The following is a 27672-nucleotide window of genomic DNA, read 5'->3' on the forward strand; positions in this document are numbered from 1 at the left end:
CGGTGTCTGGAGGCAGTGCGGCCTGCGAGGCTTTCCGGCAGCGCCGCGCTCCGCTCCCCGCCGGTCGGAGCCGGCCCCCTCGTCCTCTCTGCCCCCGGGCCCCCAAATCTGTACGGCAGGCGAGTTTGCAGGGCCCTCCCTGGTTTTGCGAGACCCTGTGTGAATTGCTGGTGCTCGCTTGAGAGGCGGCCGATGTTTGGTGGGGTTTTTTTGAGAAGAAAACAAACAAAAAAAAGCTCTGTTGTGATGGTGCTGTGTTTCTTGCAGCCCCGTGTAACGTCACGTTCTTCAGCTTTAGGATACATCTGAAAATACTGAAGGCGGTATTAGGCCCTCTTACGTAAGTAAGCATTAAAAGTTAAAGTGGTAACCAAGGCAGTTATAAAAACGTGCATATTGATTCTGATAACTCTTTAACGTTTTCTTAAGGGGAAAAATAGTCATGTTGCCTTGTGTAAAATAGGCTGTGAGCTCGTTAGCTCTTTTTCTGGGAGTCTTTGCTTTATGAAGACGTTGTTGTTGAAGTTGAAGAGTTTTAACCAGCCGATTTTGTGGTTGATTATGAAACTCACGAGTGCATGAGCTTACAGTGTGCAAAACTGTTTGCTCGGAGACATGCTAAAATATGTATTACAAAACCTAATTTTATAAAGCAAAGAAGTGTAACCTGTTTCCAGGACCTGGTCTAACATAAACGTGATGTGCGCTTGACTTTAAAACGAGTGTTCACTGTTCAAAAGTTGATGGAATTATCCATGGCATAAAGATGAGCATGTTTTTGAATGCTTAGGGTTTGTGGGGAAGGAGGATGTTTTTACTAATGCCAGTGAAAATTAAAATGTTGTTTGGTCTGTCAGCTTTGTGTGCAACTGTTTTCCCCTACAGTATACACAACTTTTTTTTTTTTTTTAGGAAGAGCGAGTATTTACATCCTTCAGAATGCCCAACTCAAACGCTAAATTTCATTGTAACCACAGAGGTGGTCAGGAAGCCGGCAGGCGGGAGTTGGTTTCCAGGTCTTTGCAGAGTGCTCAGCATTGCCTGGAGGACCAGGATTTTGGAACTGCATATGCTCATTATCTCCTGGTACTAAATCTAGCTCCTGAGTTAAAAGCTAGTGTCAAAGTAAGTGCTCTTTGAATTGCTTGAAACAATTTTATTTACCGTATTCCTCTTGAGGCTTTGTGACATGTCTTGTGCTTGTGATTTGTTGTATGTAACTAATTTCCTATTCAGTCTTCAAAATAAAAGCAGAAAACAGTAATAATGGAGACAGACAGTAACTTGTTTAATAAGCTCTGTATGCCTGTGGGAAGGGAATTGATACACTTTCAGTCTGTAACTAACTTCAATAAAAATAGGGACTTGTTAGTATTGGCTTGTAGTATAGCATGCATTAATATACACTCAGGCTCTTAGTATACACTGCTGGGTGATGATACTCTGCTTCTTCAAGTGAGCCAACTAACTTGGGATGATAGCAAACAGTTGTATGCTGCAGCTTAGGGAAATGAGGGTGTTCAGGTGCATGTCAGGATACCTCTACCTGTTTTCAGGGCTCAGTTCCCTACCTCAGGTAACTAATGGCAACTCAGTGGTGTATGTTTATTTTCTAGGAAACATTTCAGTTTACTCTGTTTAAATGGGCAGAAGAGCTAGATTCTCTGGCACGGATTCAAGATCTGTTTAACTGTTATGAACAAGCACTTGAACTGTATCCGAATGATGAAGTGATATGTAATAGTATGGGAGAACATCTTTTCAGGTTTGTGGTAATGTATATTCGGTTTTTGTAAGGTTCACATTTAGTATTGTATGTTACTAAACAAGGCCCAATTCAGCAGAGAACGTAAAATGTGCATAAAAGAAGTAAATGCAAGCATATGCTTAATGCTGTATAGTGTGTTCTGTTGAACTTCACATCTGTTTGTCAGCTTAAAATAGGGCAGCCAATGCTAAAATAAATGTTGATAGTCACGCAAAAGTAAAAGAAAAAAAGTAAAAGCACTTTTACTGAAGTAAAAACTTAAAAGAAAAAGCGCTGCCTTCAAATATTTTCTAACAATTTATTAAGGAATTACTAAACAAAAAAGAGACCAAAGTTGTTCAGAGCCACTGTGTTAACTATTGTTGTGGTTAACCTACAATTTTTTTAAGTTCTTCCTTTTTTTCCTGTTAAATCCCTGAGAACTACTGCCTTTGAATACTGTCTTTTAATTCTGGTCCTTCTTGAGGTCACACGTTACAGACCTTTGAAGTGAAGAAGCTGGTTGTGTATACTGTACTGTGTAGGGCTGTTCTTAAATGGTTTGAGCTTATGCTTTTATTTATTAGTGTAAAGCATTCTTTTCCTGCTTTCTCCAAACAGTGGAAGACACGGTGCTTTGCTGTTGCTCAGGGTTCTAAGGTCTTCTGAGGCTGGAATTTTAAGAGTGAAATCATAGGTTGTGGATCCAGAATAGTTTTAATTGGGTTTGCTTTTTGTGATTACTTTGTTTGTTTGTTTTAAGGAACAACTCTCCCAGCATTGTATTAAAATGTACATGTTTCTTGCATTTCATAGATTTTGGGTTTTTTAAGTGCTGTCTGATTTGAGAATATGCTATAGGTATCATAAAAACTTGCTTCAAGTTCACAACTTAGTTTCAAAATTGCCACTTAGTGCAAGCACTGGCAACTCAAAATTTATTTGTTTTCCAATATGTTCCAGTTAAATATGGTAAAACGGTTTTGAGGTTTGTAGCATTCTCTTGACTTGAAAATCTGTGAGACTGGATTGCAGAGTTACTGCTGTCACATTGTTGCAGCAAGTTCTTGTAAAATCTGTTCTAGTTTGTCAAAGGATGTAGTAGTGGATGAAGACGCTTGCACACAATGGTATTTTTGGACTACCTTTGCATTTTAAAGTGATTTGATGTAGACCTGTAAGTCATTCTTTTTCATAAAGTAATATCAGTATTTAGAAAGATTATCTTTAGAAATATTTTCATTGTGTTTTAATTGATGTAATACCTCTTTACAGACCCACAGATATTTACAAATACTTGGCAGTTGAATGCATGCTTTCTATTTATTTGTCATTTTTACTATTAGAATGGGCTTTAGAGATGAAGCAGCTGGGTATTTTCATAAAGCAGTGAAGCTTAACCCAGACTTTGCTGATGCAAAGGAGAATTTTTACCGCGTTGCAAACTGGCTTGTGGAGCGCTGGCACTTCATCATGCTCAACGATACCAAGAGGAACCTTACTTACCTAAACGCGATTGAGAATGCTGTCCGCTCAGGGTGCAAATCTGTCCTTGATATTGGAACAGGAACAGGAATTTTGAGGTGTGTCATAAGTGCATATTTAACATGAACTTAATAGAAACATACTTGTTGTCTAACAAAATTTAGTTGCTAGTGAAAAAAATAATTACTTTCATGCCTTTATTGAGACAAAACTTAAGAAAGGAAACAAAACTTTCCGAAGTCAGTGAGTCTGAAGGTTAGTGTCTAGTAGTATTTTTTCAACCCTTTTTTAATTATTTGTTGCAGATGCTTTTTGTGCCAATAACTGGTATATAAATTGAATTACTCATGTTGGTTTTGGAGTTGTAATGTCATGTGTCCTGTCTTTAAGTGTTGAGTCTAGTATAAAGAGTGGATTTAGTATAGCTGGGGGAGTATCCTTATGCTACCTGTAAATTTTTTTTTTTTTTTTGGTGATAGCATATCAAGAGGATATCAGTGTTCACAGAAGAGATACTAGTTCACTTAATGATGATTTTTAGACTTGAACTGTTTTCGTAGAAATATGAAGCAGATGCGGAAATAGAACTTAAGAAAACTCAGTATCTTGTCATGCTTTACCTAAAATGATTTAAACTGGAGGGGAAAAGCCCTGATTCTTGTTTTTCAGTATGTTTGCAAAAAAGGCAGGAGCATCTTCTGTCTATGCCTGTGAATTATCAAAAACCATGTATGAACTTGCCCGTGATGTGGTGGCAGCAAATAATATGGAAAGAGAGATCAAACTTCTGCATTTGAAGTCACTTGATATAGAAATTCCAAAGCACATACCTGAAAGGTACGTTGTTGTGCTCTGTGGTGATAGTATTTTTAATATGCTCTTAATTTCAAGAAAACAGAAAGTACCCTGAGACCTAAACAGGAAATAACTTTGCCTGTGATATTACCCATAATGTGAGAAGGTTCTCTGTATGTTTTATGTTTTTATAGAGCAGTGCAGAAATGATAACGTCGTCTTTAAATTGTACTAATTTCTATGGTAGATCAACAATGTCATACGTTAAGGAGTTTAATTTTATGATGGTGGGAGCTTTGGGGCATATGCAATTATATTGCAGCAATAGGAAAAGAGAAATTAGATTACTACATCATAAAAGTCATTTTAACACACTTTTATACTTAACAACTTGTGGCTCACTTCTGCAGCCCATGAATAGGATGGAGGTGTGTAATACGGCCTGCAAAGGAAGACTGTTTCTGGGACATACCACGCCCCTGCAACTCCACGTCAACTTTTGTATTTGTCAGAGAGATCAGAAATTGCAGATTGTCTGCCTCTTCTGATCAGGGAGTGAGGGAAAACCTCCCCTCCCCTCTGTCCCCTAAGGAGAGTGCTACTGTGTTTGGAGGCGAGAAGGTGCCATGTCATGTGCATGGGTTCCTGGTTGTTTGCATCTGGAAGGCTGGTGGTGGCTGGGCTGACTCTAGCTGTGAATGTGAGCACCCTGCCATGGGAGGGATCCGTAGGGCTTTGAGTGTGGCTTTAGATATTGGAGTAAAATTCAGTGGAAGGGTGTTGCAATTTGTCCTGTGAGAACAGGTTTTTGTGTTTTTATTGAGCTTTTTGTGTGTCTATACACTTCTGCCCACCTGTCTGTATAGCAGAGATCCATGTGCTTTGGAAAATTAAGCAGCTTATTTTTCCAATGTTAAGTAATGTCTTCTAAAGCATGGTAAGAACTACTGGGACAAACCAGCAGCTTGGAATTGCTCTTGGCAAATTAGAATTTGATCAGCACTACAGCTTTCAGTATGTGACCTAGGCTTTTTATGCTACCCTGCTCCTCCTTGCTCACTATCCCATTCAGCAGGCGTTCTTCAGGAGGATCTGTAAATTTTTAGCAGGTGGAAATGTGAGGGCATTTTTGTTTGTTTTGGTATATGCAAAGGACTGGTTTATCACTTCAGCTCACTGCTACTAGGGATGCAGATTAAACATGGGAAGGAAATAATCCATTTTACTTCTAATTACTGACATTTAATAAAGTGTTTGGTGATGGTACAGGCTCATAATCTGAAATGATGAAGCTCCCGTGGTTTAGCAGGCCAGTCAAGCCTTGTCTAATTGTGTCAGCTGAGCTACAGTAACTGATCATATGTATCTTCTTAGTGTATATGGTGAGTTACTGGGTGTCATCTGTCAGGAATAAATTGTTACTGTTCTGGAAATGTCTTGTCTTATCATGCTCTATGTTTTTTGGTTTAAATCCAAAGGATTTAGGATTTTAGGGTCCATTAGTCTGCATAGTAATTTTATTGTGCTTTGATTACAGTTTGTTTGGTTGGTTTTTTTAATTCCTTTTTAACACACATGCATGGATGCATACTTCTGCACAAGATTCAGGCAAAATACATATTCTGCAGTGTCATTGGCTGTGTGTCCAGGCTGAAACATCTTCCTGTTTTGACTAGAGTCTTCCCACACAATTTATTTATAAATGCTGAACAAGAAGTTTTGCGGTAAACTCTTGCCCAATATTTATTCTCTTTTACCTGCATCTTGAATAACTTCTAACAACAATTCAAAACACGTCATTTTGTTGGAAGAATTAAATTGCCCATCTGTATTGAAACTTCAGAACACTGGTAGAAGTTTTGCTCTGAGCTCAGTATGGTGGTGGTGTTTTTTTTTTTTTCTTTAAAAGGATCATTGTTAACAGGAATGTGTGTTATACACTATATTTCATGGTGTTCTTTTTCTTACCTAGAGTTTCCTTGGTTGTCACAGAAACAGTTGATGCTGGTTTATTTGGAGAAGGAATTGTGGAGAGCTTGATACATGCTTGGGAACATCTACTTTTACAACCAATGGTAGGTGATGTGGGTACATATGTATAAATAGGATTCTGGTTTTGTTTGATATATATTCATGCATATACGTGTGTGTGCACATATGCACACATTCAGAGAGACAGGTGAATGAGGAACAACTGTCTTGTAAATATTTCATACCTATTGGTATTTTAAAAATGAGCGATCTGGGTTTGATCTATGAATTTGATTTTGGTGAAAGGCAATGAGGCAGCTGCATAGGTTGTACTACTGTGAGCTCGTGTTCTTAGACAGGTACTTGCAATGCATGTTTCCCTGATGTAACCTTCCATCATACAGAGATGGTTCACTCTTGATCACTGTTCATTCCTTCCCCTCCCCCCTCTTTGTAAGTAACACCAAAGGGGGTTGTGTGTGTTTTAAAAGCGCTGTTTTCCTGCAAGTTTGATTATAACCCAGTCATTTTGAGATACAACTAGTAGCAGAAAGTCACGTCAGTCTAAGCAGAAAATGCTGAATTATAGTAGAATTATTTGTCATCATAACACTAGGGAACAATCAATTATAATTTGGTAAATATGTCATATGCTTATGCTCTTAATTTATTTTTGCGAACTTTGAACTTTTTTGCAAGACCGAACAATTCCACTTGGTCTTGGATTTTACTTTATGTATTTTGCATTTTAGCTAGCATACATTAAGCAAAGTAATATGACAAGAGTCTTATGTGGATTAACCTCTGTTAGGTCTTATGAAATAGAAGGACTTCTCTTTTATTCTGATGTTGCCTTGATTCCAACTAATTTAAAAAAAAAAAAGTCTTACCTGGCTAAAAGCTTTTTTATTGTACTGAACTGAAACTGATGACCTCTAGTGTTAAGTATAGGAATGATGCATAAAGGAAAGGTCCCCAAATGTTTCAATATATTCTGACAGGATACAAATTAAAAAAACACTTTTAGAATTACACAGAGGAAGTAATAGACTGAAAAGTAAAGCTGATGCGTGGATATATTGAAACAGTATTTAAGAAACTCCTTTAATGGTCAAGTGGAATGACAAAAACCAGAAACTTTACTAGACAGTAAGAACTTACTGATGTTTTGACTGTCATCTTGAATGGTTTATTAATATGTAACCTAGGCTTTGCAGTAATGGTAGAAATAGGTCACTGTCTCATTGTGTGTTGTTATTCATGTTTTCACAGCCTAAAAATCAAGATGTCAGTACTGGAGACTATGGCAGAGTTATTCCTGGAAGTGCTACAATATTTGGGATGGCAGTGGAATGCAAAGAGATACGTAGACATCACAGGTATGTTTAAACGCTAGCACAGTTTGAACCCGTATTTGTTATTTGGTGGTTTTCATTGAGGATTTTTCATTTACTGTTCTCTTTAGTTTTTGAATGGCTGATTATCTGTTTCACTAAACATATTTATGCTGTCATCCTCCCCACCCCTTTTCCAGGTTCCCCACACACACACACTTTGTTGTTCAGACTTTCTGGATCGCTTAATCAGAAACTCTTGATTTTCAGTTATGCTGAAATACATGCCTCTAACACATACTAAATAAATTTAATTCCTTAATAGTTGTCCTGGTTTCAGCTGGGACAGAGTTAATTTTCTTCCTAGTAGCTGGTACAGTGCTGTGTTTTGGATTTAGCATGAGAATAATGTGATAACACACTGATGTTTTAGTTGTTGCTAAGCAGTGCTTACACTAAGTCAAGGACTTTTCAGCTTCCCATACTCTGCCAGGGAGGAGGTGCACAAGAAGCTGGGAGGGGGCACAGCCAGGACAGCTGACCCAAACTGGCCAAAGGGATATTCCATACCATGTGACGTCATGCTCAGTATAGAAACTGGGGGGAGTGGTCGCTGCTCAGGGACTGGCTGGGCGTCAGTCGGCAGGGGGTGAGCAGTTGCATCTTTTTTTTTTTTTCTTTCCCTGGGTTTTTGGTTTTTTCCTCTCTCTCATTGTTTTACTTTCCATTACTACTTCTTATTTATTATTATTATTTATTTTTTATTTCAAGTATTAAACTGTTCTTATCTCAACCCGCAAGTTTTCTTACTTTTGCTCTTCTGATTCTCTCCCCCATCCCACCAGGGTGGGGGTGGGGGTGAGCAGGCAGCTGTGTGGTTAATCTGTGTGGCTGACTGGGGTTAAACCTTGACATAGTAAAATTACTTCTCAATTTCTGTATTGGACATTCTTGGATTAACACTTGGCCTTTATCCTCATTTTACACTCTTCATAATCTGCTCCATACCTCACTGCTGGATCTAACCCTTTCAGAAAATGAGGACAGGATTTTGTAAAGCCTAAGTGTTAATAACCGCACCTAGCATTATCTTTCTGAGTATGTACCTTGCCTAATTCTGAACTAGCATACAGTAGGGTTTCTTGCTGAGACCAGTTCTGACTGTGTATCAGCTACTTTCATATTCATTTTTATTCTCATCTTCTAGAACAGTGTCGCTGTATGGAGACAGTCTCTGTCTGGGAGGTTTGGACTTGATGTATTTTGTTTAGGATTAATCTTGTTGCAGACTAAAGAAAACACTTAACTTTTACAGGAGCTTCAGTGTACTGAAGCTGCATCAGTGATTTTTCTAATGCAGTAGACCTGGACAGTGGCCAGAAAGAGACAGAAGTTCCCATAGTAGATGGTCATAGAAGAAGTTTCTTTTAGCAGAAGTTAATTATTCATCAATTAGAAGATAGGTTTTTGCCTTGAAACATGGCATTGACTGTTCCTTACAAAATTTAAACAGGATGAAAGTTAACATACTGTAACTTTTGGATTGCTGAGTTAACAATCCATTATTAATAATATATTAATATTATTATTAATACTAGTAATAGTATAACTTAAGGTTGGGTGGCTAGCACTAAAATGATTGCCACAAATTAATTATATGCTGTAGGAAGAAGAATAACTTCACCCTAAATTTCCTGCCTTTGTAGTTTAAGATTCCTTTTTGCTCCAGTAAGAATACCTGTCTTAAGTCTATTTTAACAAGTCCTATTAAGCTTTCTGTAAAACACTTGCCTATTCTCATATTTAAACTATCCAGATCTCTTTGAATTATTCTGATGTGCATGTCTCCACATTTCCTTAAGTGTTTTCATGATCTACAGCAAAACTTTGTGTTTTGGATTTTTTTTCTGAGCAGGATGCCTAATGAAATAGCAGTGTGAAAGTATCTCTTTTCTCATGCTTTTTATATCACCTAGCACAGTTTCTGTCGTACGCAATTAATACAACTTTTCTTTGAGCTTTTCCTCATGATTTAATGGAGTTTTTTGAGCGGTTATAAGTAGATGCAGAGCCTAGAAATCTATGAATACTTGAGGGTTTGTTTCTGAGGTACATTTAAAAGTGTGTTTAATCTATCATCAAACACTGATTCATCTTGCTGAGGGAGGGAATCCCCTTTCACTCCAATTGTTGATAATCTTGTATATCACAGTCATCTGTCTGTGTCTGATCTGATCTTCTGCTTTGCGTTCTGTCCCTTTGTTTTAGCAATTTTAAGTTATGCTGCATTTCTTGTGCTCTGATTGTTTTTAGGGTTTTTTTCCTAGGATATAGTGAAATTCTAGATAAATCATATTGGTTTTCTTGTAATTCTATTTTTGGTGCGCTTAAGCCAACTTTACAAAAAGTTTTGTGCTGGTTTACCCCTTATTGTAGCTTTGTTACTTGATGTTTTGGTCATAATTGTAATGTTTTTTTACTATAGCTGGTGCTGCTTGTACCCATTGCTTGTGTTCCCTAGAATGACTGTAGGGCCTAACTCTGCGGTGGTGTTATGTAATTTTGTTGGGTTTGGTTTTTTTTTTATGGTTAGCTTTAACTTTCTCCTGAAGTCATTGCTTTCTCTTTGAAGCGGTTGTTTCACATCCATGTGAAATGTGTTTACTTCCAGAAGAACAGATGAATCGACAAACTTGTGAGAAGATTTGAGTTCTACTAAGGATAAATTTAGACTTCCACAAAACTTTTAAGATACCAGAGTATACTACATACTGTTTTTCAAGTTTGAACTAGATACCTTTCAAGAGTCATATGTACCAGTAAAACAATATTCTAGAACGTGTCTGCTACGTTAGTGCATCTATATTTAGTAATTTTGAACAAAATATGCCAGAATATGGGTTAATTTACTAATTTAAATCACTGTAAGAATTACAGGTTTCACATTTTTTTAGTGTTTTATTTTTAGTCGATTAGGCCCCAGAAAGAGAGGCAATAAAGTGGCTCTACTTCTGTGCTTAGGTATTGAAGCCAGAAGGGTTCATGATAATATAATAATCTGCTGACCTCTTCCAGAATATAGGCCTCGTACAGCAGCTGTTCTGGTTTAGTTGTAGTATTTCTTTTAAAATAATACATGGATTCAATTTCAAATGAAGGAGAATACATTCTTATCCTTGTTGTAACTTAGATATTTTAACTTCACTGAACAGGTGAGAAGATTGTAATGGTTGATAGTGTTGCTGTATTTTTTTAGTATTTGTTGTGAAGTACTTACTACTTTGTGCTTTCTATATGTCACATATACTTCTATTGCTAGGGAATTTGCTCCAAAGATGGCATCTGATTCGTTTTTGTATTTTATGCGTAATGGTCAAAATATATTTGCCGAAGAATCCAGGTTATGACAAAAGGCAACTTGCTCAATTCTGCGACTGGGAGCTTCAAGGAGATGATGGTATCTGATGAGAATATTATCAGACAGCCTGTCTAGTCATACTTGTTGTAGGGAGATCTTTTGCAGGGAGGGGAGGTTCCTGAGAAAGTGATTCAGAATTAAAAATATTTCTAGAAGTAGAAATTTAACTAGTTGTCATTTGAACTTCTGAGTGCTAGATCTCACTATAAGAATGTAGATTTGCTTGATAGCTGTCACTTAAATGGGAAGCACTAGGTCCTTCACAGACAAATGTACTTTTTCAGAGTGATCTAAAGTGTAGCTTGTGCAAGACTCGTCTCATGTAACTTCCTGAGTTGTACTTTGAAAATGAGAATATATCTTAAGTACTCAAACCTAAGAGATGGACAGTGTATGTAAGTAATTGTTTTAAAGCAGTTATAGCATTCTTTCTTCTTTGAAGCTTTCCGTATAAGGCTGTTTCTAGAAACCTAATTGATCTTCTGTCTTACAAGAGAGGATATGTATATTCTGAGTTGTCAAAGCCTTTTCCACCAAGAAATCAATGCTGAGACTTCCTTTGCAGCTATGTAACTATGAAAAATGCCTTATTCTGCATAGATTGTGCTTGATAAATACATAAAGGTACTGCAAAATTAAATGTTTATGTCAAAAAGACTCCAAAAATGCATTTTCCTGTTGCATATTTATCTGTCTTTGTTCTGACTATTCTGTTCACCTGAAAGAAACACCTTCATTATCTGTCTAATGCAGCAGAAGAAAAGTTTTATTTGTCTTGCTATCACAGGGTATATGCTTTTTAATTCTCTGTCAAGACTCAATGAGTTGTACTTAGGGGGGCAAAAGTCTGTGGCCTTTGACAAAGGACATACTGGGCTTTTTCTCGGTTTCTAGTGACAGCATTCAGTTCTGATGCTTGAAAGTGATGTGTGCTTCTGTGCTTTAGAGCTGCTCTGAACATAACAAAAACCCCACGGAATTGTTTTATTATTTTTTAGTTTTTCTATTCTTACGCTCTGTGCATTTAAAAATACTTAGCCAGGCTGGGAAGAATTTCCTGTGGGTTTTTTGGTCAAATTATTTGAAGTTTCATTTCTTCCCTTTTTTCCTTTACTCCCAGAGTGGGAATGCAAGAAGTTGCTGGTGTGCGCTTGTCAAATTCAGTGCAGTTCTTTAGCCCAACATACGCTTCTGCTGGTTCAGAGGAAACTGTTGAACCTTACACCACCGAGAAGCTCAGTCGTATTCCTGGAGGTTACGTACCTCTGACAGAACCCTGTCAAGTAATGACGGTAGATTTCAACAATCTGCAGGTAAGGATTTTTTTTTTTTATGTCCTTTATAAGTAAGCTATGTATGAATAACGAGAGACCCATATCTGATTTGCTTTCCGGGTTCAGTTTCAGAACAGTTCACAAGTGCAAAGTTGGCAGGGCTGCACTGAAATCCTCTGCTGGTTTTGATACTTGTCTGGTTGTGTGGCGATGTGATTCATCAGATGACAGTCTATGAGTTTTTGAAGGTGGAGTTCTTTGTTTGTTTGGCATAGTTTAGGCGACTAAACTAGCTCACCACAGGATCAAACAACTACCAGCCTCAGTACAGGGAGGGGGAGGAAGAATGCAATAGACCCATCTTAAATGATTTATGCAGTTGTGGAGCTGACTTAGTTTGTTCCTCTAAAGTTAGAGTCTTCAAAGACAAAAGAGAAAGGATTTATTTTACATCTGGCATAAAAATGTCTGTAAGTCTTGATGGGTAAGCATAAAAGAGAGGGGAGATGAAGAAATTACCTTATCCTATTCAACCAGTTTGATTCCACCCTTCGGCTCCTTTGGTATCTTATGGTATTTCTGTAATATGGCATTCTAAAATATGGTAGCATTATTTTATGTATTTTTCACAAAATACGTTTGTATGCGTATACTAAATAGGCCTGAACTGTAAGGCAAGGACCTCAGCCACTCGTAGCTGATCTCTGGTGCGTTTCCTGCTCATTGACCTGTGGTGAGGAGTTAGCATTGAGTCAGAGCTTAAAATAGATTCTGTTATATAAATGAAATTATTCTTGGCTACTGCTTGGCCAGGAATTGCAGTGTTTCTGAATCAATAGCTTTTCCTAGTTGGCTTGTCTGACATCCTGAGATTAAAAATGAAGGAAGACAAGGCTCTTCAGTATACTACTGGGAGCGATCTCTCTGTGACCTAATGTTGCTTCTGCATCTAGCATCAATAAGAAACTATTACTCTCATCTGAGAAATGTCTGCTCTTAAGCGTCTGCCTGCTGGCAGACATGTAAAGATAATTTGAAAGAGTAAAGAACAGTGTTACTCTTTAAGCCATGTTTCAGAACTGCTCCTTTGAAGTTTCAGTTAGACTAATGGAGTGTTCCTGTCATGAAATGGTAAGATATAGTAAGTAAAGGTAAAGGGAAGAAATGCAATTAATGTATTTGGAATCATTGGTTACTGTTTGTTGTTACTTTGTCACTGGGCAAATATGGCAGTTCCAGACACTGGTAGGTTACTTTCAACCTGGGGGTTTTTTTGTTTGGTTTCTTTTTGGTTTCGTCATGGCCACATCTGGATGTTCAATCAGTGCAGCTAAAAAAGAAAAATTGTCTGTGCTTCTATTGGAATAAAAAACCCTCCTATACTTACAAACAGTAGCAGAATTACCTGTTAAAGATTGAAATTCAGATAAGAAATCACTTAGCACTAATAAGATAATTTCAAAGACCCATTTTCTAAACTTGTATTTCAAAGAATGAGCGGGATGTTATATTTATTCTGCTTGTACTGACTATCCAGACCTAAATTGACAGAACTGAGAAAAAGACTTAAAATACAGTACAACAGTGTTTCTCAAAATGAGTTGTAGGAGGCTTTAAAGACATCAGTACAGATCAGAGAAATAATAAGTCAAAATTAAAAAAAAAAAAGAAAAAAGGCAGCTGAGTCACCTGATTATTTTATTACTGCTGTTATTAGCAGCAGCAGCTCAGTTCCTCCCAGGTGGGGGAATGAGATGTGGCTATAATTACAGGCTGCAGACACTTGCACCTAGCCAGGTACTACCTGTGTGCATGTTTGCTGGCAGCAGATCAGTGCCACTGGGAGTGGAAGTGAGTGTTTACCTTAGCAGCCAGTAATTAAAGCTCAGTCTCACTTTCAGGCCCTAAAGGAACTGTGCTCTTGCCAACAGTTACAGGTACTGGCTCTTTCTAATCTTCGCGAGAAGTTACTGTGTGGAATATTTGAGAAATTCTGGATCAAGACATGGGAAACTTGATAACTGCATTCTTTCTGTAGTTTTTCCTTCTATTTGTAGTCCCATTTACTTTTTTTTAATGCAAGTTACCTTTTTCTCATTCAGACTATATAAGTGTCATCACATTATTTTGGTTTTTACTGCCTATTCCTGCATCATTGCTTTATTTTCTTTGCTCTCTCTTTAACTACACTAGTTGATAAATTGCCACCCTGATGTGCTAGAGCTGTTCCAAGTCTGTAATTGTCATAAATAATAGAAAAACGCTTATGCAGTGGACAAATGTGAGGAATAAATATGGGATAAGCAGCATGGTAGAGAGCAGGGAAAGCTGAAATAACTGCCTTCAAGTGGGGTCTTTAAGTGTTGTGTGCCACAAGATAGGGATGTAACACTATAGTTACTAGAACCAGTGGATGAGAACCTTGGGCCTGCTGATTCTGAGGAATAATCAGGAAGAATATTTTTAATACTAATTTTTTCTCGGTATTAATATTTTAATATGTAGTTATAATTATATATTATAATGTATAATTAATATTATTAATATTTTAATACAGAGAAACAGATGCATGCTTGTGCTCTTGCTGTCTTGCTTCAGGGGGCTTACTGCCAGAAAAGCTTCAACTTACTCTTTTCCTCTCCAGTTGAGGATGTACAGAAAAAATGACCAGCAGCAAAGCACTTTTATTGAAGAGCAGTGAGATCTTATTATGAACTTTATTAGCATCCAGTAATTTTAACACAGGCATTGTTCAGCCATCTCTCAGTTGTGAGAAGAGAGCTAGACCAACTCTTGGAGAACACAGAATGAGAATAAAGAGGGAAAAATAAAAAATACAGCATGTGAGAGCTACTCATGTTCTTAGAGTGGAACTTCTTGTTTGCCCTGTGTATTTTAAGATTGAAACTTAGAGAGGACAAATATTGACATAAGCAGATCAGGAAGCTGATAGATGTTTAGGAAAGGCTGTTACTACGCAGTGTGGTTGTGACTAAAAGAATCTTTGGTCCCTTGTGCTTGACCTCCTGTTAATTGGTTTATGCCAGAACTGTCAAAGACATTAAAGCTGGGCCTTTTATGTTTGTGAATGTTGGTAGCAGAAGGTAATTACTGAAGAATATAAATTGTGCATGGAAGAAGGCTTAATTCCTGTTACATATTCAAAACCTTTTAGGAGTATTGGAGAATTTATAACCTGATCCCTTTAGGGGAGATCTTAGTTCTTCCCGGTAGTGAAATTGTACGTGCCTGAGCTTTTACACAAAGCCTATAGCCCAGGTAGCACAGAAAATATCCTCAAAGATCTTTGACTTAGTGTTTTTGTAATGATTTTGCTGAACCTCTGTTAGAGCGAATTCAGTGCTTATATACAGTATTATCTAGAACTGATTGAACACAGGTTTTAAGTGAAGCATGTGCCTAAGCATTGGCTTGAATCTGGCCCAAAAGACTGGCTCTGTTTTTATTACTTCTCATAAGGCAAGCCTTGCCAGCCTAAAGCCTTTCTTGCAGTTTTCAGTGTTTTTAAATATGTGTGTACTTAGATGTAGGCATGTTTGCTCTAATGGCTGATGGATGCAGGTTGGTCACGTGGATAATTGCACTTGCATGTGGGAAGACAGTTCCTATGCTAGTGAGTACTAATGATGATAATTGGTATTGTAGCAGCTTGTTAACTTCAGGTTTCTGTTGGGTGCCCTCATGGACTGGTACAGAAATTTGGGTGACTTAGTGTAATAAAAAACACATTTTATTTATGGAAAGAAACTCTCACGCTTTTTTTTCTCTTTCCACTTTGGTCAGGAGCTGAAAAGCCTTGCAGCTAGAAAGCCCTGGAAGCTCAGCCTGCCAGTCACTGAAGGAGGAATACTAGATGCTATTGTGGTGTGGTTTGTACTACATCTTGATGATGAGCACGCTCTATCTACAAGTCCCAGTGAGGAAACTTGCTGGGAACAGGCAGTCTATCCTGTGCAGGGCCTCCTTGGTACGTCCTGTGGATTTTCTTGTTGCAGTACGTTAACTTGGTTTCGTGTTGGTTTTGAGCTAGTTAGGTTATCTCAGAGATTAGGAAGTGGCAGCAAATAGGTTTAGGAGAAGTTCAACAGCAAGTAGCTGTGAGGTGGTTCCTGATGATGTTTCTGGACTGTAGTGCACAGTCCTTGCATCAGGGCTTGTTTGTGGGACTCTGCTATGAAGCAGATAGGGACCTGCTTAAGATCTGGGAGAACGCTTTTCATTAAGTTGTTTATTCCTATACTGAATTAAATGCAGTGTGGAGCAACTCCAAAAAGTGGGGCTACTGACTGGCTCTACTTAGTCAAGATGTGACTTATGAAAGGGAGGTGGGGGAGGTGAGGTAGGACTTGTTACTTGCTACTGTCACAAAAACAGAACTGAAGGGGGTAGCCCTCACCCCCATTTGGGACTCAACTTGAATACTGTTCCCCGCACACACATAGTGGCAGTGTCATTTCCAGCAGCCTCTACTCTCCATTCACCCATTTTCCATTCTCCCGTTTCATAGAATCTTAGAATATTTCAAGTTGGAAGGGACCCATAAGGATCATCGAGTCCAACTCCCTGCTTCTTGCAGGACTACCTAAAACTAAATCACCTGACTAAGAGCACTGTCTAGATGCTCCTTGAACTCTGAAAGGCTTGGTGCTGTGACTGCTTCCCTGGGGAGCCTGGTCCAGTGACTGACCACCCTCTCAGTGAAGAACCTTTTCCTAATGTCCAATCTGAACTTCCCCTGAAGCAGTTTCATACTGTTTCCTCGTGTCCTATTGCTGGTCACCAGAGACAAGAGATCACCATCTCCCCCTCCGCTGCCCTCATTCAGGAACTTGTAGACTGCGATGAGGTCACCCCTCAGCCTCTTCTCCAAGCTGAATAAACCAAATGACCTCAGCTGCTCCTCCTAAGTCTTGCTCTCAAAGCCTTTCACCATCTTGGTCGCCCTCCTCTGAACACATGCTAATAGTTTGATGTCCTTCTTATATTGAGGTGCCCAAAACTGCGCACAGTGCTCAAGGTGGGGTCGCACCTGTGCAGTGTAGAGTGGGACAATCACCTCCCTCGACCGGCTAGCTATGCTCTGCTTGATGCACCCCAGGACACGGTTGGCCCTTTTTGCTGTCACGGCACGCTGTTGACTCATACTCAATTTGCCATCCACCCAAACCCCCAGATCTCTTTCCACGGGGCTGCTCTCCAGCCTCTCATCCCCCAAATTGTATGTATAACCAGGATTACCCCGTCCCAGGTGGAGGATCGGCACTTGCTTTCTAGTCTATCCAGATCTCTCTGTAAGGCCTCTCTACCCTCGGGGTGGTCCACAGTTCCTCCTAATTTAGTATCGATAGACAGTAGGGGCAGCAGTGCCATAGGCTGGTTCAACTGAAAGTGTCGGGGAGGGAAGAGACTCTTAGCCTACGTTGCCATTGAAAGAAATGTTTGTCAAACTATAGCATTCTTGTTTTGAAATTCTGGTCTGTATCAGTGGATTTACTTTCTTAGAACATACACAGAGAGTATCCAAAGACCATCTTGGGCTGTACACCGTAAATGTTCCAGTAAAATTTATTTTTAATAAATTACCCTTTCTAAACTGTAGCTATTGTTTTCTATGTAACTACAAATTTACCTTTGTCAACAGGAGGTATTAAAATGTAAATATTTAATATTTAGCATTTTAAAACAAAAGCAATTTCTTCACCAGTATGTTTTTGTTCCGCTCTGCTGTTGACAGAACACTTAAAGTAATACCTATTTATCATAGGCTTATTTAGGCATAATACACTTATTCTCAAGTGCGGGACAGTTTAAGGCAAATGTTAACGCACAGTCGCGGATTTCAGCTTGTGGGCTACAGACTAGAACAATTCTTTCATACACACTGGTAACAACTAACGAAGATAATGCGCTTTTTTTTTTAAGCACCGCATGGCTGCTTCACTGATGTTTGCTGTGAAGTAACTGACATGACTTTTTTTTTTGGTGCTGTTTTGCCAAGATTATTCTGTGAAGACTGGAGATACTGTGATGATGGAAGTTTGCTGCCAAGACTGCTACTTGAAGATCCAGAAGATTTCTACTTTGACTTCAGAGTGTGGGATGGACTTCAGTGACAGAGATGACACACTGAGTTTGGGCAATGAGGCTGAATTATGTAATGCTCTGGCTGGTCTTCAGACGACTGGCGAACGGGATGGCAACGGTCAAGTATGTGTGTTGGAATCCACAGAAATAGCCCTGCTGAACAATGTACCGTACCACGAATGCTTTAAAGCTGCCATGGGCAAAGTGCTGTTGTCTTTAAATCCAAGTAAGGACTTGCAGTCCATGGAGGTTGATGGACACGGCAGTGGGATGAACCTCCAAGAGAGTCAAAACAAGAGCTCTCTAGATGTGGCTCCTGATCCTTTGTACATTTTAGATGTATCTGAAGGCTTCTCCATCCTGCCAATTATAGCTGGCAAACTTGGACCAGTTAGAGCCTACAGTTCTATTGAGAAAGAACAGCATCAGGCAGCACTTAATGTAATTTCAGAAGCTAACCATTTACCTAAGGAAACATTAGAGTTTTGGCTCAGCCACTTAGAAGATGAAAGTGTGGTGCTACAGAGACCCAAATCAGACAAATTGTGGAGTTTTATTATCTTGGATGTTATAGAGACATCAGGTTTAATCCAGCAGGAGGTGATGGAAAAGGCTGCAATATCCAGGTACAGTATAAATGGACAAAAGTATTCCTAAGAATCCGTAATTATCTGAAAAGTTTTGAAAAATATTACTTTACCTACAAAATTACTGTCACGTTGGTTCTGCAGAGCAGGAAAAGCTTGTTTTCTGAACAGATTGAACCTCCCAGAGCGTTTCTGGTGTGACCATTGTATACATGTATCTTTTAAAAAAAAGTGTCAAGATTTCGCTTTCATAGACTTCTTTATAATTTGTATGCAAGAATAGGAACGGAAGATCTTACTGCTTGGTCTGTCAGAAGTTCCCAGGATAGCCAGCATCTTAGTAATAGCTGAGGTAGCTTTTAGTGCAAGGTTAGAAAAGCCCAGATTCAGTTACATGTCCAGCTGTTGTTGGAACAAACGGACTGCTGAAAGACAAACACGTGGTGTTAGAACAGCCAGGGAGGCAGCAACAAAGCTAGCTGTTACCCACGGCAGGAGGGGTGGGAAGGAATGCAGAGCAAGAGAAATAAAATCCTGGAAATGGGTAGCAAAAAAAGTCAATGTGAAATGGGTTTATCCCCTTTTGTGGTGCTAGGGAATCCTCTCTGTTCATCTTGATGCTTAGCGATGGCAGAATATTCCAGAAGATTTATGTTCATTACCTTTCCTAAGTTTTGAATAAATTTTTGAATGACTTGAAAGATTTATTTTTTTCTCTAAGAACAAATGGGAAATTACTCTTGACTTTTGTCATATGCAGACTCAAATCTGTTGGCATGAAAATATATCCAACAGCGCAGTACTTAGCCACCCAATTCCTATGAAAAGAGGCCTGCTATAGGAAAAGGAAACCTAAACCAATCTGTATGGAATTGGAGGTGTTTGATATTCCACTGAATGAAAGCTTCTATCGTGTTGCTGCTCTCAGCAGCGTGATATTCTGTATCAAGAGACCACGCAAGGCTCAGGTGCTTTTTCAGGAAAAAATGCTGTCTCCTGTATTGCTGTCAACTTTAGTTAAACACTTAAAGAAGGGTGACTTAAATTCCCACCAGGTTTTGTTTCCCTGTGGGTATGCTGCCTCCTTAACCAGTGCCCCCCAACAGTATGTACTTCCTGACTTCCAGTTTTGTTAAGCATTTCTGCCAGTCCTTCAGTATTAGATGCTGGTGCTATGAATAAATCCCGCTATCTGCATCTCAAAATACCACCATTTCCAATACTGACACTGAGAAAAGATTACTTAATTCCATAGTTTTAGTATTATGTGACAAGCTTTCCTTTTTTGGATGATACAGCTGTCTGGTCAAATGGGATCAAACTCAAATGCTTATGAGCACTTGACTTCAGAGGAAGAACTAGTGTGCCTTTCGTAAATGTAGTTCAATGTTCTTTCGTTCCTGTTGAATGATACGCTTTAGAGGTGAAATCTCTCTCGTTTTACAGATGTTTACTTCACAGCGGAGGGAAGATTTTCCCCCAGTATGTGCTGGTATATGGGATGCTTGTAGAATCAGAGTCTCTGTTACTGGAGAGTGCTGTTCAAGGAACAGAACCAACTCTTGGGTTTAATATAGCCCCTTTTATCAACCAGTTCAAGGTATGAAGTTGGTGGGTGTCTTCCAGGCACGGTTCCAAAGCCTGCAGCTGTCTAGCTGTTTAGTTTTGGAGTAAACTGCAAGAAAACTGAAGAGCTGAAACTTTTTCATATTGTCAAAGTTATCAAGAGAGGTCTATGTTACCAGACAGGGACCTTGAGATAAACTCAAATGGGTAACATTTGCTTTGGAACTGGTGTGGGAGAAGTTTTGTCTGAGTAATGAAAGATGCAATGTTACTGTACAGAAGAGTGACTGTGCTGTTACTATCTCCTTCATTGCCTTGTATCCCAACAGTCACGTTTCAAAAGGGATTAGAAGGGTGTATTTTGCATTTTGGCTGTCTCTTACAGGCATTACGGCAATTCCTAGAAACTTTTGCATTGTGATTAAGTCTTTTAACTTTCCACTTTTTAATGGCTGTTGATGCCTGAAGTTATGGTATATACTCCTAGGTACCTGTTCGTGTGTGTTTGGATCTCTCCACATTACCGTGTCTACCCTTGAGCAAGCCAGCAGAGCTTTTAAGGCTAGATCTCATGAACCCTCTGTTGAACAGCTCCAGTAGAGAAGTGAAGGTGAGTTGTGTATACATGAAGTTAGAAGTGCACTTAACTGCTGTTCTGCAGAGCTGCACATTAATTGCTCACCGTGGCCGAAAATTTCAGTACAGAATTTACTCATCTGCAGGTATCTCTGAAACGGATTGAAATGGTTTGAACTACTTTATTTTCTTACTCCTTTGAAAAGGGTGTAACTGATTAATATTTTAAATATTTCTAGGTACAAATTTGTAAGTCTGGCCAAGTCACTGCAATTCCCTTCTGGTATCACATCCATCTAGATGAAGACCATAGCTTGAATACATCGGATGAGTCCTCGCACTGGAAACAAGCTGCAGTTGTTCTCGATGAGCCCATCCAAGTTCAGGTTGGAAATGAACTGGTGCTTGATGTTCAACACCATAAAAGCAATATCAGCATTACAGTTAAACGGTGAAGAATGTCATGTGTAAACTGATTTGTGGTTCATTACCTATGCATAAATTGACAGTTCATAACATCACTGATGTTAATATATATTAAAGTCTAAATTTTATCTACTGATCAAGAAGGCTATTTTGTTGCTTTAATGGTAGATACTTAGGTTCCACTGATGGACTAAAACTTGCACTGTAAGGGTATCTTACCAAGCAGTTAGGGGAGGTATTGTCTCCACTGCAGCAAAAACCTGAGTGCTAGCTGTTGCAGTGACTACAACAGTGGGGCAGACTGCTCTTGCTACCCTATCATCTGTAGTAAGACAAAGAGCATCCAGATGCTTGTACCAGAAATAACAGCTGTGGCTGTTCAGGATAGAGTCCTTGTTTCTCAAACTGTAGTTCCACTTCTCAGTTGCCAAAGCATCCCAGTTAAGTGTATTGAGATGTTAGCCTTGTAGCAGGGACTGTAACGCCATTCCAGTTGCAGTATCACAAGTTAGTGTTGCACATAGACAATTATAAAAAGTTGAAACGGAGTGCTGTTGAGTACCTCAAGTTGCAGGTGGAAGGTAAAGCTAGTAAACTTCTCAGAATCATCTCTGGTAATACAATGGGCCTGAACTCTCGTCTATGTGAAAGTTGTATAAAATATTACATCAGTCACCACAGTACTCCTGCATCTCTTCTACAGCGTTACATTTTGGTATAATGCAGGTAACAAGTTCCTTCTATTAAATTTATATCCAAATGGAAGACTAACAAAAGCTTCTGACTGACATTGACTCTACCTCTGTAGAGATAAGAGGAAGACTGTTAGCAAAATATTTCTGTAGCTAAGTTTCTTTATACTGTGCTGTTTATTCAATGTAGATGAGGCATTTCTGTGATCTTTCCTTAACGGCAGCCTGTATGAAGAGCCACCCACAAATAATTTTTCTAGAATCTCACTGCGTGGAAGATCCATATGTACTCTTCGTTAGGTCAAATGTTTCAGACAGGCTCTCTCAGTTTAATTTCAGGGACTGCTGGAGCTCTGTGGTTGTCCCAGCCTGCAGCTGAACCTGCACCTGATAGACTGCTGTAATAAAGCTCCTTCTGGAAGGGTGGAGGAAAAGTCTCCAATTTTTTTTTTTTTTTTTTTTTCCAAATCAGAGGTAACAGTCAACTAAGTCAAGTTTTCTGAAGATGAAGTAACTGGATACCATCCTTTATCCAAGGGGTACAATGCATAAAGTGAATTAGAGTAGGACAGAGGCTTTTCACACTACATAGAAAACAGCTTTTCTCAAAAAAAACCCCACCTACCCCACTCCCCAAACCCAAACAAAACCGTAAAATCGAAGTTACTGTCTGACACAACTAAACCTAGCAGGTGCAGGATATTTCACCAAAGTGCAGTTTTATAGAGAAGTATTTAGGCTTCTCATGCTGGAGGACCTCTGATAAAAGCAAAAACACTAAATAATAGTGGTTAGGCATATTTATTACGCTTTTTAACAATTAATAAGACAGCAAAATGAGTTAAAGAAAAATTAGGGACGTATTCTACCCTAACTCAATGAGACGAAGTAAAGGGCTGAAAATGACCTTTACTGAGTTTTCAGTGTGTTAAGTAAGGCAAGAGTAATCTTTAAGACTTCTGATTAAAAGCTGGGAGAAGATTAGGCATAAAACAGTGGAGGAACAAATATGGCTAACGTAACGATGAAGGACTACTTGCAAATGAGCTTTTAATATAAACTTGATAGGTCATGCTGAGGAATACTGTTTGTAGTAGTTTTCAAAAGACAGGGTAGGTGTCATGGAAAGACTTCTATTTATTTTGGAAATTCAGTAGCAATCTCTAATGGAAAGGTATGATCCTATAAGGTACTGCAATGAAAAAATAACTTTTCTCCCAGAAAAAAAAAATGCAAGAATACTATGCACATGGAATAACTGAGTAGTAATAAAATAATGTAATAGCTTTCCAGAAATGCTGTGAAAGAAGCAACCAAGACACCTGACTAGCTGTTTTCCTGTCAAAAGTTTTACAGAGCACAGTAGCTACTTGGCTTCCATCAGCTCTGATCCTTCAGATATTACTTCTACCAGTGCCCCTTTTTACCTGTATACATGCAGGAAATCAGATTATTTCTAATAGTGGCTACAGTGGGCACTGAAGTCCTCAGGTGTTGTGAGCTTTTACAAGTTGTTTCCTTCTAAAACATGGCTATTATGTGGCTAAAGATACCTGGAATCAAGCATAAATAAGTAGATTCTGAATCTTCATAAGCTCAAACAAGAACTCCCTTTTCAGTACAAGCCTTAAAGTACTGAAAGCACAAACTCTTGTACTAGTTACACTTACGATCCCCTTCTTCCATGAAGAGGACAGTTGTATTCACCTGTCATTCACGCTCTAAAGTACTGTAGCAGTAAATCAAATTGAAAGAAGGTGAACAGTTTAAATAAAATCTTTAATTGCTTATTTACAACAAAGGCAATGACTTGGCAAATTGAAAATTATGATTTGCACTTTCCCACTACTAACTTCAGATACAGCAAGTACATAGTCAGCTATAAAATATGCAGCCTAGTGAGTAAGGCGCAATATTTACATCACACTAGTACTGCAAAAAAAGCACTTCAGCTGAATTTACTGTGACAGCCAGAAGTTAAACATTTATTCTGTAAATGCTAACAATGCTGAAAAAGAAACTTCAGATGTCACTTAAAAGGTCAGTGCTCTAGGTTGTTTTTGTCAGATTGCAAACATGCAATAGTAGTAAAAATCTGGTAATGGAATAAAAACAATACCCCTCTGATTTTGTCAGGTTTTTGCAAAATAACATTTTGATCCAAGTGTACTTCTTCTTGGTCTGAAATCTAATGCTAGCAATTCCAGTATTAGACTAGCTACTTAGTTTTACCTTAGCAAAGGTCTTTTCTGGGGTGGTGGTGGGGAAAAAAAAAAATCAACTATTACATTTGAATCTAGGCCATACTAGAAGCATATTACAATAATCACAAATACACACACAAATTTATGAATACAAATTACTACGGACACATTGCCAAGATATCCTGCTTTAACAGCTTAAAAAAAACTTAAGTGTTAAAGAATTCATTGCAGCCCAAAATAAAGAAATCAGTTTTGTTTTCTACTTCCTTTTTGACATCCTTTATTCCACCCCCCCCATGTATTTTAAGATAGTAACCGTTATTCTTATTTTAGAAGGATGGAAAAAAAGTAGTCAAGTGTAAGGTATTAATCCAAAAACCTATCGCCCTGGCTGTCTCTTCTGAATGTAAACCACTTATAAATTATGAGCTACAAGGACAACAGATACACCAACCATACGTTCTGGGCATGGAATTTTACAGTGAGGCCGGTAGGGAATGCTTTCTTTGTACAGATTCTTTACTGATGCTCTGTAATAATTATCTTCATGAAGGGGTTTTATTTAGCGATGCAGGAAAGGAAAGAAGATGGCATCTGTACAGAAGTTACATTTCGCCCACACTCCATTCAGCATTGGGGTGTGGAAGTTACCCCACGTTTTGCCCTCCTTAAATTACATTCTTGAAATTAAGTTTTCCCATTGCTAGTAGTACTTACACTTCATCTTTAGAAGAGCATTTTTTTCAAATGTTTCTTTTGTATTAATAAAAGTCAGTGCAATTTTGACATGATGTGTAAGTGATCAGCAGTTTAAGGAGTTGATTCTTAAATTTTTGCAGAAACCTTTAGTGTGCGTGTTTTATATTCATGGGGTACTCACAGATACTCACATCCATTATAGATTCATAATTCAGATGTCAGTTACAGCAATATCCTCTTCCTGTCTGCGCAGTAGCTTTTCCAAGCTTTTCAACTTTCATCACCAATAGTACATATTAACAGAACGTGTGTGGCAAGTATGTAACAGACTCCTTGACGCATTCAAGCAACAGGTGAGTCTAACTTCTATCCAAAGCTTTCTCTGATAAATTGTGCTCTAGTTCGGGTGACTCCTCAGCGTCTCGAATAGCAGAAGTGTTATAAATACCATCGACTGCAGGGGCTGTCGTTGGTGTTGTGAGAGGTGTCACAGTGTGTCCAAACCCCTGATAATGACCCATGGGTGAAGATGGCATTGAAGAAGCATCAGAAATTGGGTCTTGAGTAGACGAAGACAGTAAACTTGTATGCTCGTTTTGTTCGTGATCCTCAGCAAAAAACATTTTCCTTGGCTGGCCCAAAACCGTCCTTCCTAGAATTATGCCAAATGAAAATACTTTTTAATACTTTTAATACAGCACTATACCAAGGTCTTTGAAATAGGCATGTTAAATTAGACGATGAGTCTTTGGTTTATAACAGTTTTACATGGGCATTGTTAGCTTTAATAAATAAAAGGATGTCTTTCCATTTAAAAACAAAAAGGACATCCCTCTCTTCTACCTAACGCACCTGAAACTTACCCCGAGATCCATCTATTTAAAAGAAAAAAATAAAAACTAGACTCTAAATGAGTCAGGAGTACTGGAAAGAGCAAAGTGCCAGATAAACCATGAAATCCTCTAGGGATGCAGCTGCCACTGATTTGGTATGGAATGTTCTCAAGGTACTATGGAGGCGGGTAATAGCGTAAAATGAAGCTGGAAACACGTATGCTGTTAACAGATCACACAAATCTGTCTGTTACTTACCAACATTGCGAACCTGTTCTGATATATCTGCTCTTATATCAGAAATATCCCACATTGCAAGAAAAGAGTCGAAGCATGACCCTTCTTCCGCTTCTTGAACGTAAGGTTTATAGGAAAAACTGTAGTGATGCGCAATAGCAGCCAGGAACATCTCAACACAAATGATAAAATCCTGCAATGAGAGAGATACCGACTTAATACTTATCATTGATAACTGGAGAAAAATAGTTTCTGGGTTTCTTCTACAATTGATTGATAGACTGCAATTGCCTTGGGATACTGGCATCAGCTACTTTTCCACCAGAGGTAGGATATTCTTGGCAGGTTTCGGAGAGCCATGTATACTACATACATGCTGGAATCAGTCCTTGCCTGATAGACTGACTTGCTGGAACCAGTTACTCAACAAGCAGCAGCTTTACAATGAATTCTTGCAAGAAGAAATGCAAGGATGTCCAACAGAAGTATTTAACTGGGGCACGTTCCTTCTGCCCAAGACATGGATAGAAGAGTGTTGGGCATAAAACTCACTTGGGGTGACTGGCTGAAACTTAGCCCAACTTGTAATAAATTCAGTACTAATCTAGTCTGTGTTAATTAAAGTGAGTATGACAATATCTGCTCGAGATCAGCTATGTCATCTTACACATGGCCGTTCCTCCTAAGAAGTAATTGTCTGCTCCTACCTGTAGGCCTGTAGCCACAGCTTCCACACTTTGCCATTCCCAGGTGTGTTTCTCAGAAATAACACCAACTTTCACCAACAATGCAATAAGCACAGCTTGTCTATAAAGATTATTTTTTATTATTATTATTATTATTGTAACAGTAGTGCCAAAAAACCTGCAAGCAAATCTGGTAAACAAGGTCTGTTCGTATGTGTACAGATGTATGTACATAGGAAGAATCTTACAAAAAACTTACTGTTTATATATTTAGATTTTAAGAGGAGGAAAACGGACTTAAAAAGAGATTCATCCACGGTCCTAAAGACCAAAAGAGAACACAACCAAAGAAGAGTTTGTTGTTCCAGTTAGTTATTAGAACAAGTCGCTTCTCTTTCAGGGTATTACTGCAGCCCACAGAGTAATATTCAGATAGTCAAATGCACTCACTCATCAGCAGCTAAGTTGTGAGCAATGCTTAAATAGTAATCTATAGTTAACTTATAGTAACTTATTTTGAAAAAGTTAATTTTTTTAACTTTAAAAAGTAAAAAAAAAAAAACCCAAACCATTTTTTGTTTTGAAATAATCGCAAGTGAAGCTTCTAAAATAAATTACGTTCTTGAGAATCACCTTACAAAATAGCAAGTCTAAAAAATAATCTCAAGTGAACAAGACTGCTCTGTCCAACGTACTAGTACCCTTTTCCCCACACAGCACTTCACTTTACATTATGGGTAGATTTTTTGAGGCCTCTAACCTCAGTAACAAATCCAGTCTTTTTAGGTCTTTTATGATCCACCCTGAGAGCAATAAGTAACAAGTAAGTAATTCACTTACTTACCAGAAAGAAACAAAAACTACCATCTTCACACAAAGGAACTTGCCAACAGGTTGGATAGGGTTCAGTTCTTCACGTAGTACTTTATAAAACAGCACCAGACAATACATAGCAAACTAATAAGGAAAAGAAAATGAAGAGAAGCTTTCAAATCCTTGTTTATTTTGTCAGGGAGTTGTTTTGCAGCATCTCTTCA

General features: G+C 38.5%; 2 protein-coding genes across 3 annotated transcripts in view; one reads left to right on the forward strand and one right to left on the reverse strand.

Annotated features, from left to right (window-relative positions):
• PRMT9 (protein arginine methyltransferase 9) overlaps positions 1–21418 on the forward strand; it is a 24525-nt gene extending 3107 nt beyond the window's left edge. Inside the window, exons 3-15 of one of the 2 annotated variants that reach the window (XM_009327496.1) lie at positions 268–340; positions 913–1125; positions 1617–1765; positions 3094–3330; positions 3902–4069; positions 6000–6102; positions 7271–7377; positions 11871–12063; positions 15829–16012; positions 18044–18755; positions 20163–20316; positions 20770–20892; positions 21098–21418. In XM_009327496.1, the coding sequence (XP_009325771.1) occupies positions 940–1125; positions 1617–1765; positions 3094–3330; positions 3902–4069; positions 6000–6102; positions 7271–7377; positions 11871–12063; positions 15829–16012; positions 18044–18755; positions 20163–20316; positions 20770–20892; positions 21098–21313 (2532 nt within the window). In that variant the 5' untranslated portion in view covers positions 268–340; positions 913–939 and the 3' untranslated portion in view covers positions 21314–21418. The remainder of the gene's footprint in view (positions 1–267; positions 341–912; positions 1126–1616; positions 1766–3093; positions 3331–3901; positions 4070–5999; positions 6103–7270; positions 7378–11870; positions 12064–15828; positions 16013–18043; positions 18756–20162; positions 20317–20769; positions 20893–21097) is intronic. The other variant, XM_009327497.1, reaches the window with a different exon arrangement.
• Positions 21419–25037: 3619 nt separating this feature from the next.
• Positions 25038–27672, reverse strand: part of TMEM184C (transmembrane protein 184C) — a 28707-nt gene continuing 26072 nt past the window's right edge. The window contains 4 exon segments of the mRNA XM_009327512.1: positions 25038–25531; positions 25971–26142; positions 26657–26756; positions 27480–27592. Of these exon segments, the coding sequence (XP_009325787.1) occupies positions 25239–25531; positions 25971–26142; positions 26657–26756; positions 27480–27592 (678 nt within the window). The 3' untranslated portion in view covers positions 25038–25238.

This window comes from Pygoscelis adeliae, unplaced genomic scaffold (assembly GCF_000699105.1).
Source record: "Pygoscelis adeliae isolate BGI_AS28 unplaced genomic scaffold, ASM69910v1 Scaffold157, whole genome shotgun sequence".
In the NCBI taxonomy this organism is placed as follows: domain Eukaryota; kingdom Metazoa; phylum Chordata; class Aves; order Sphenisciformes; family Spheniscidae; genus Pygoscelis; species Pygoscelis adeliae.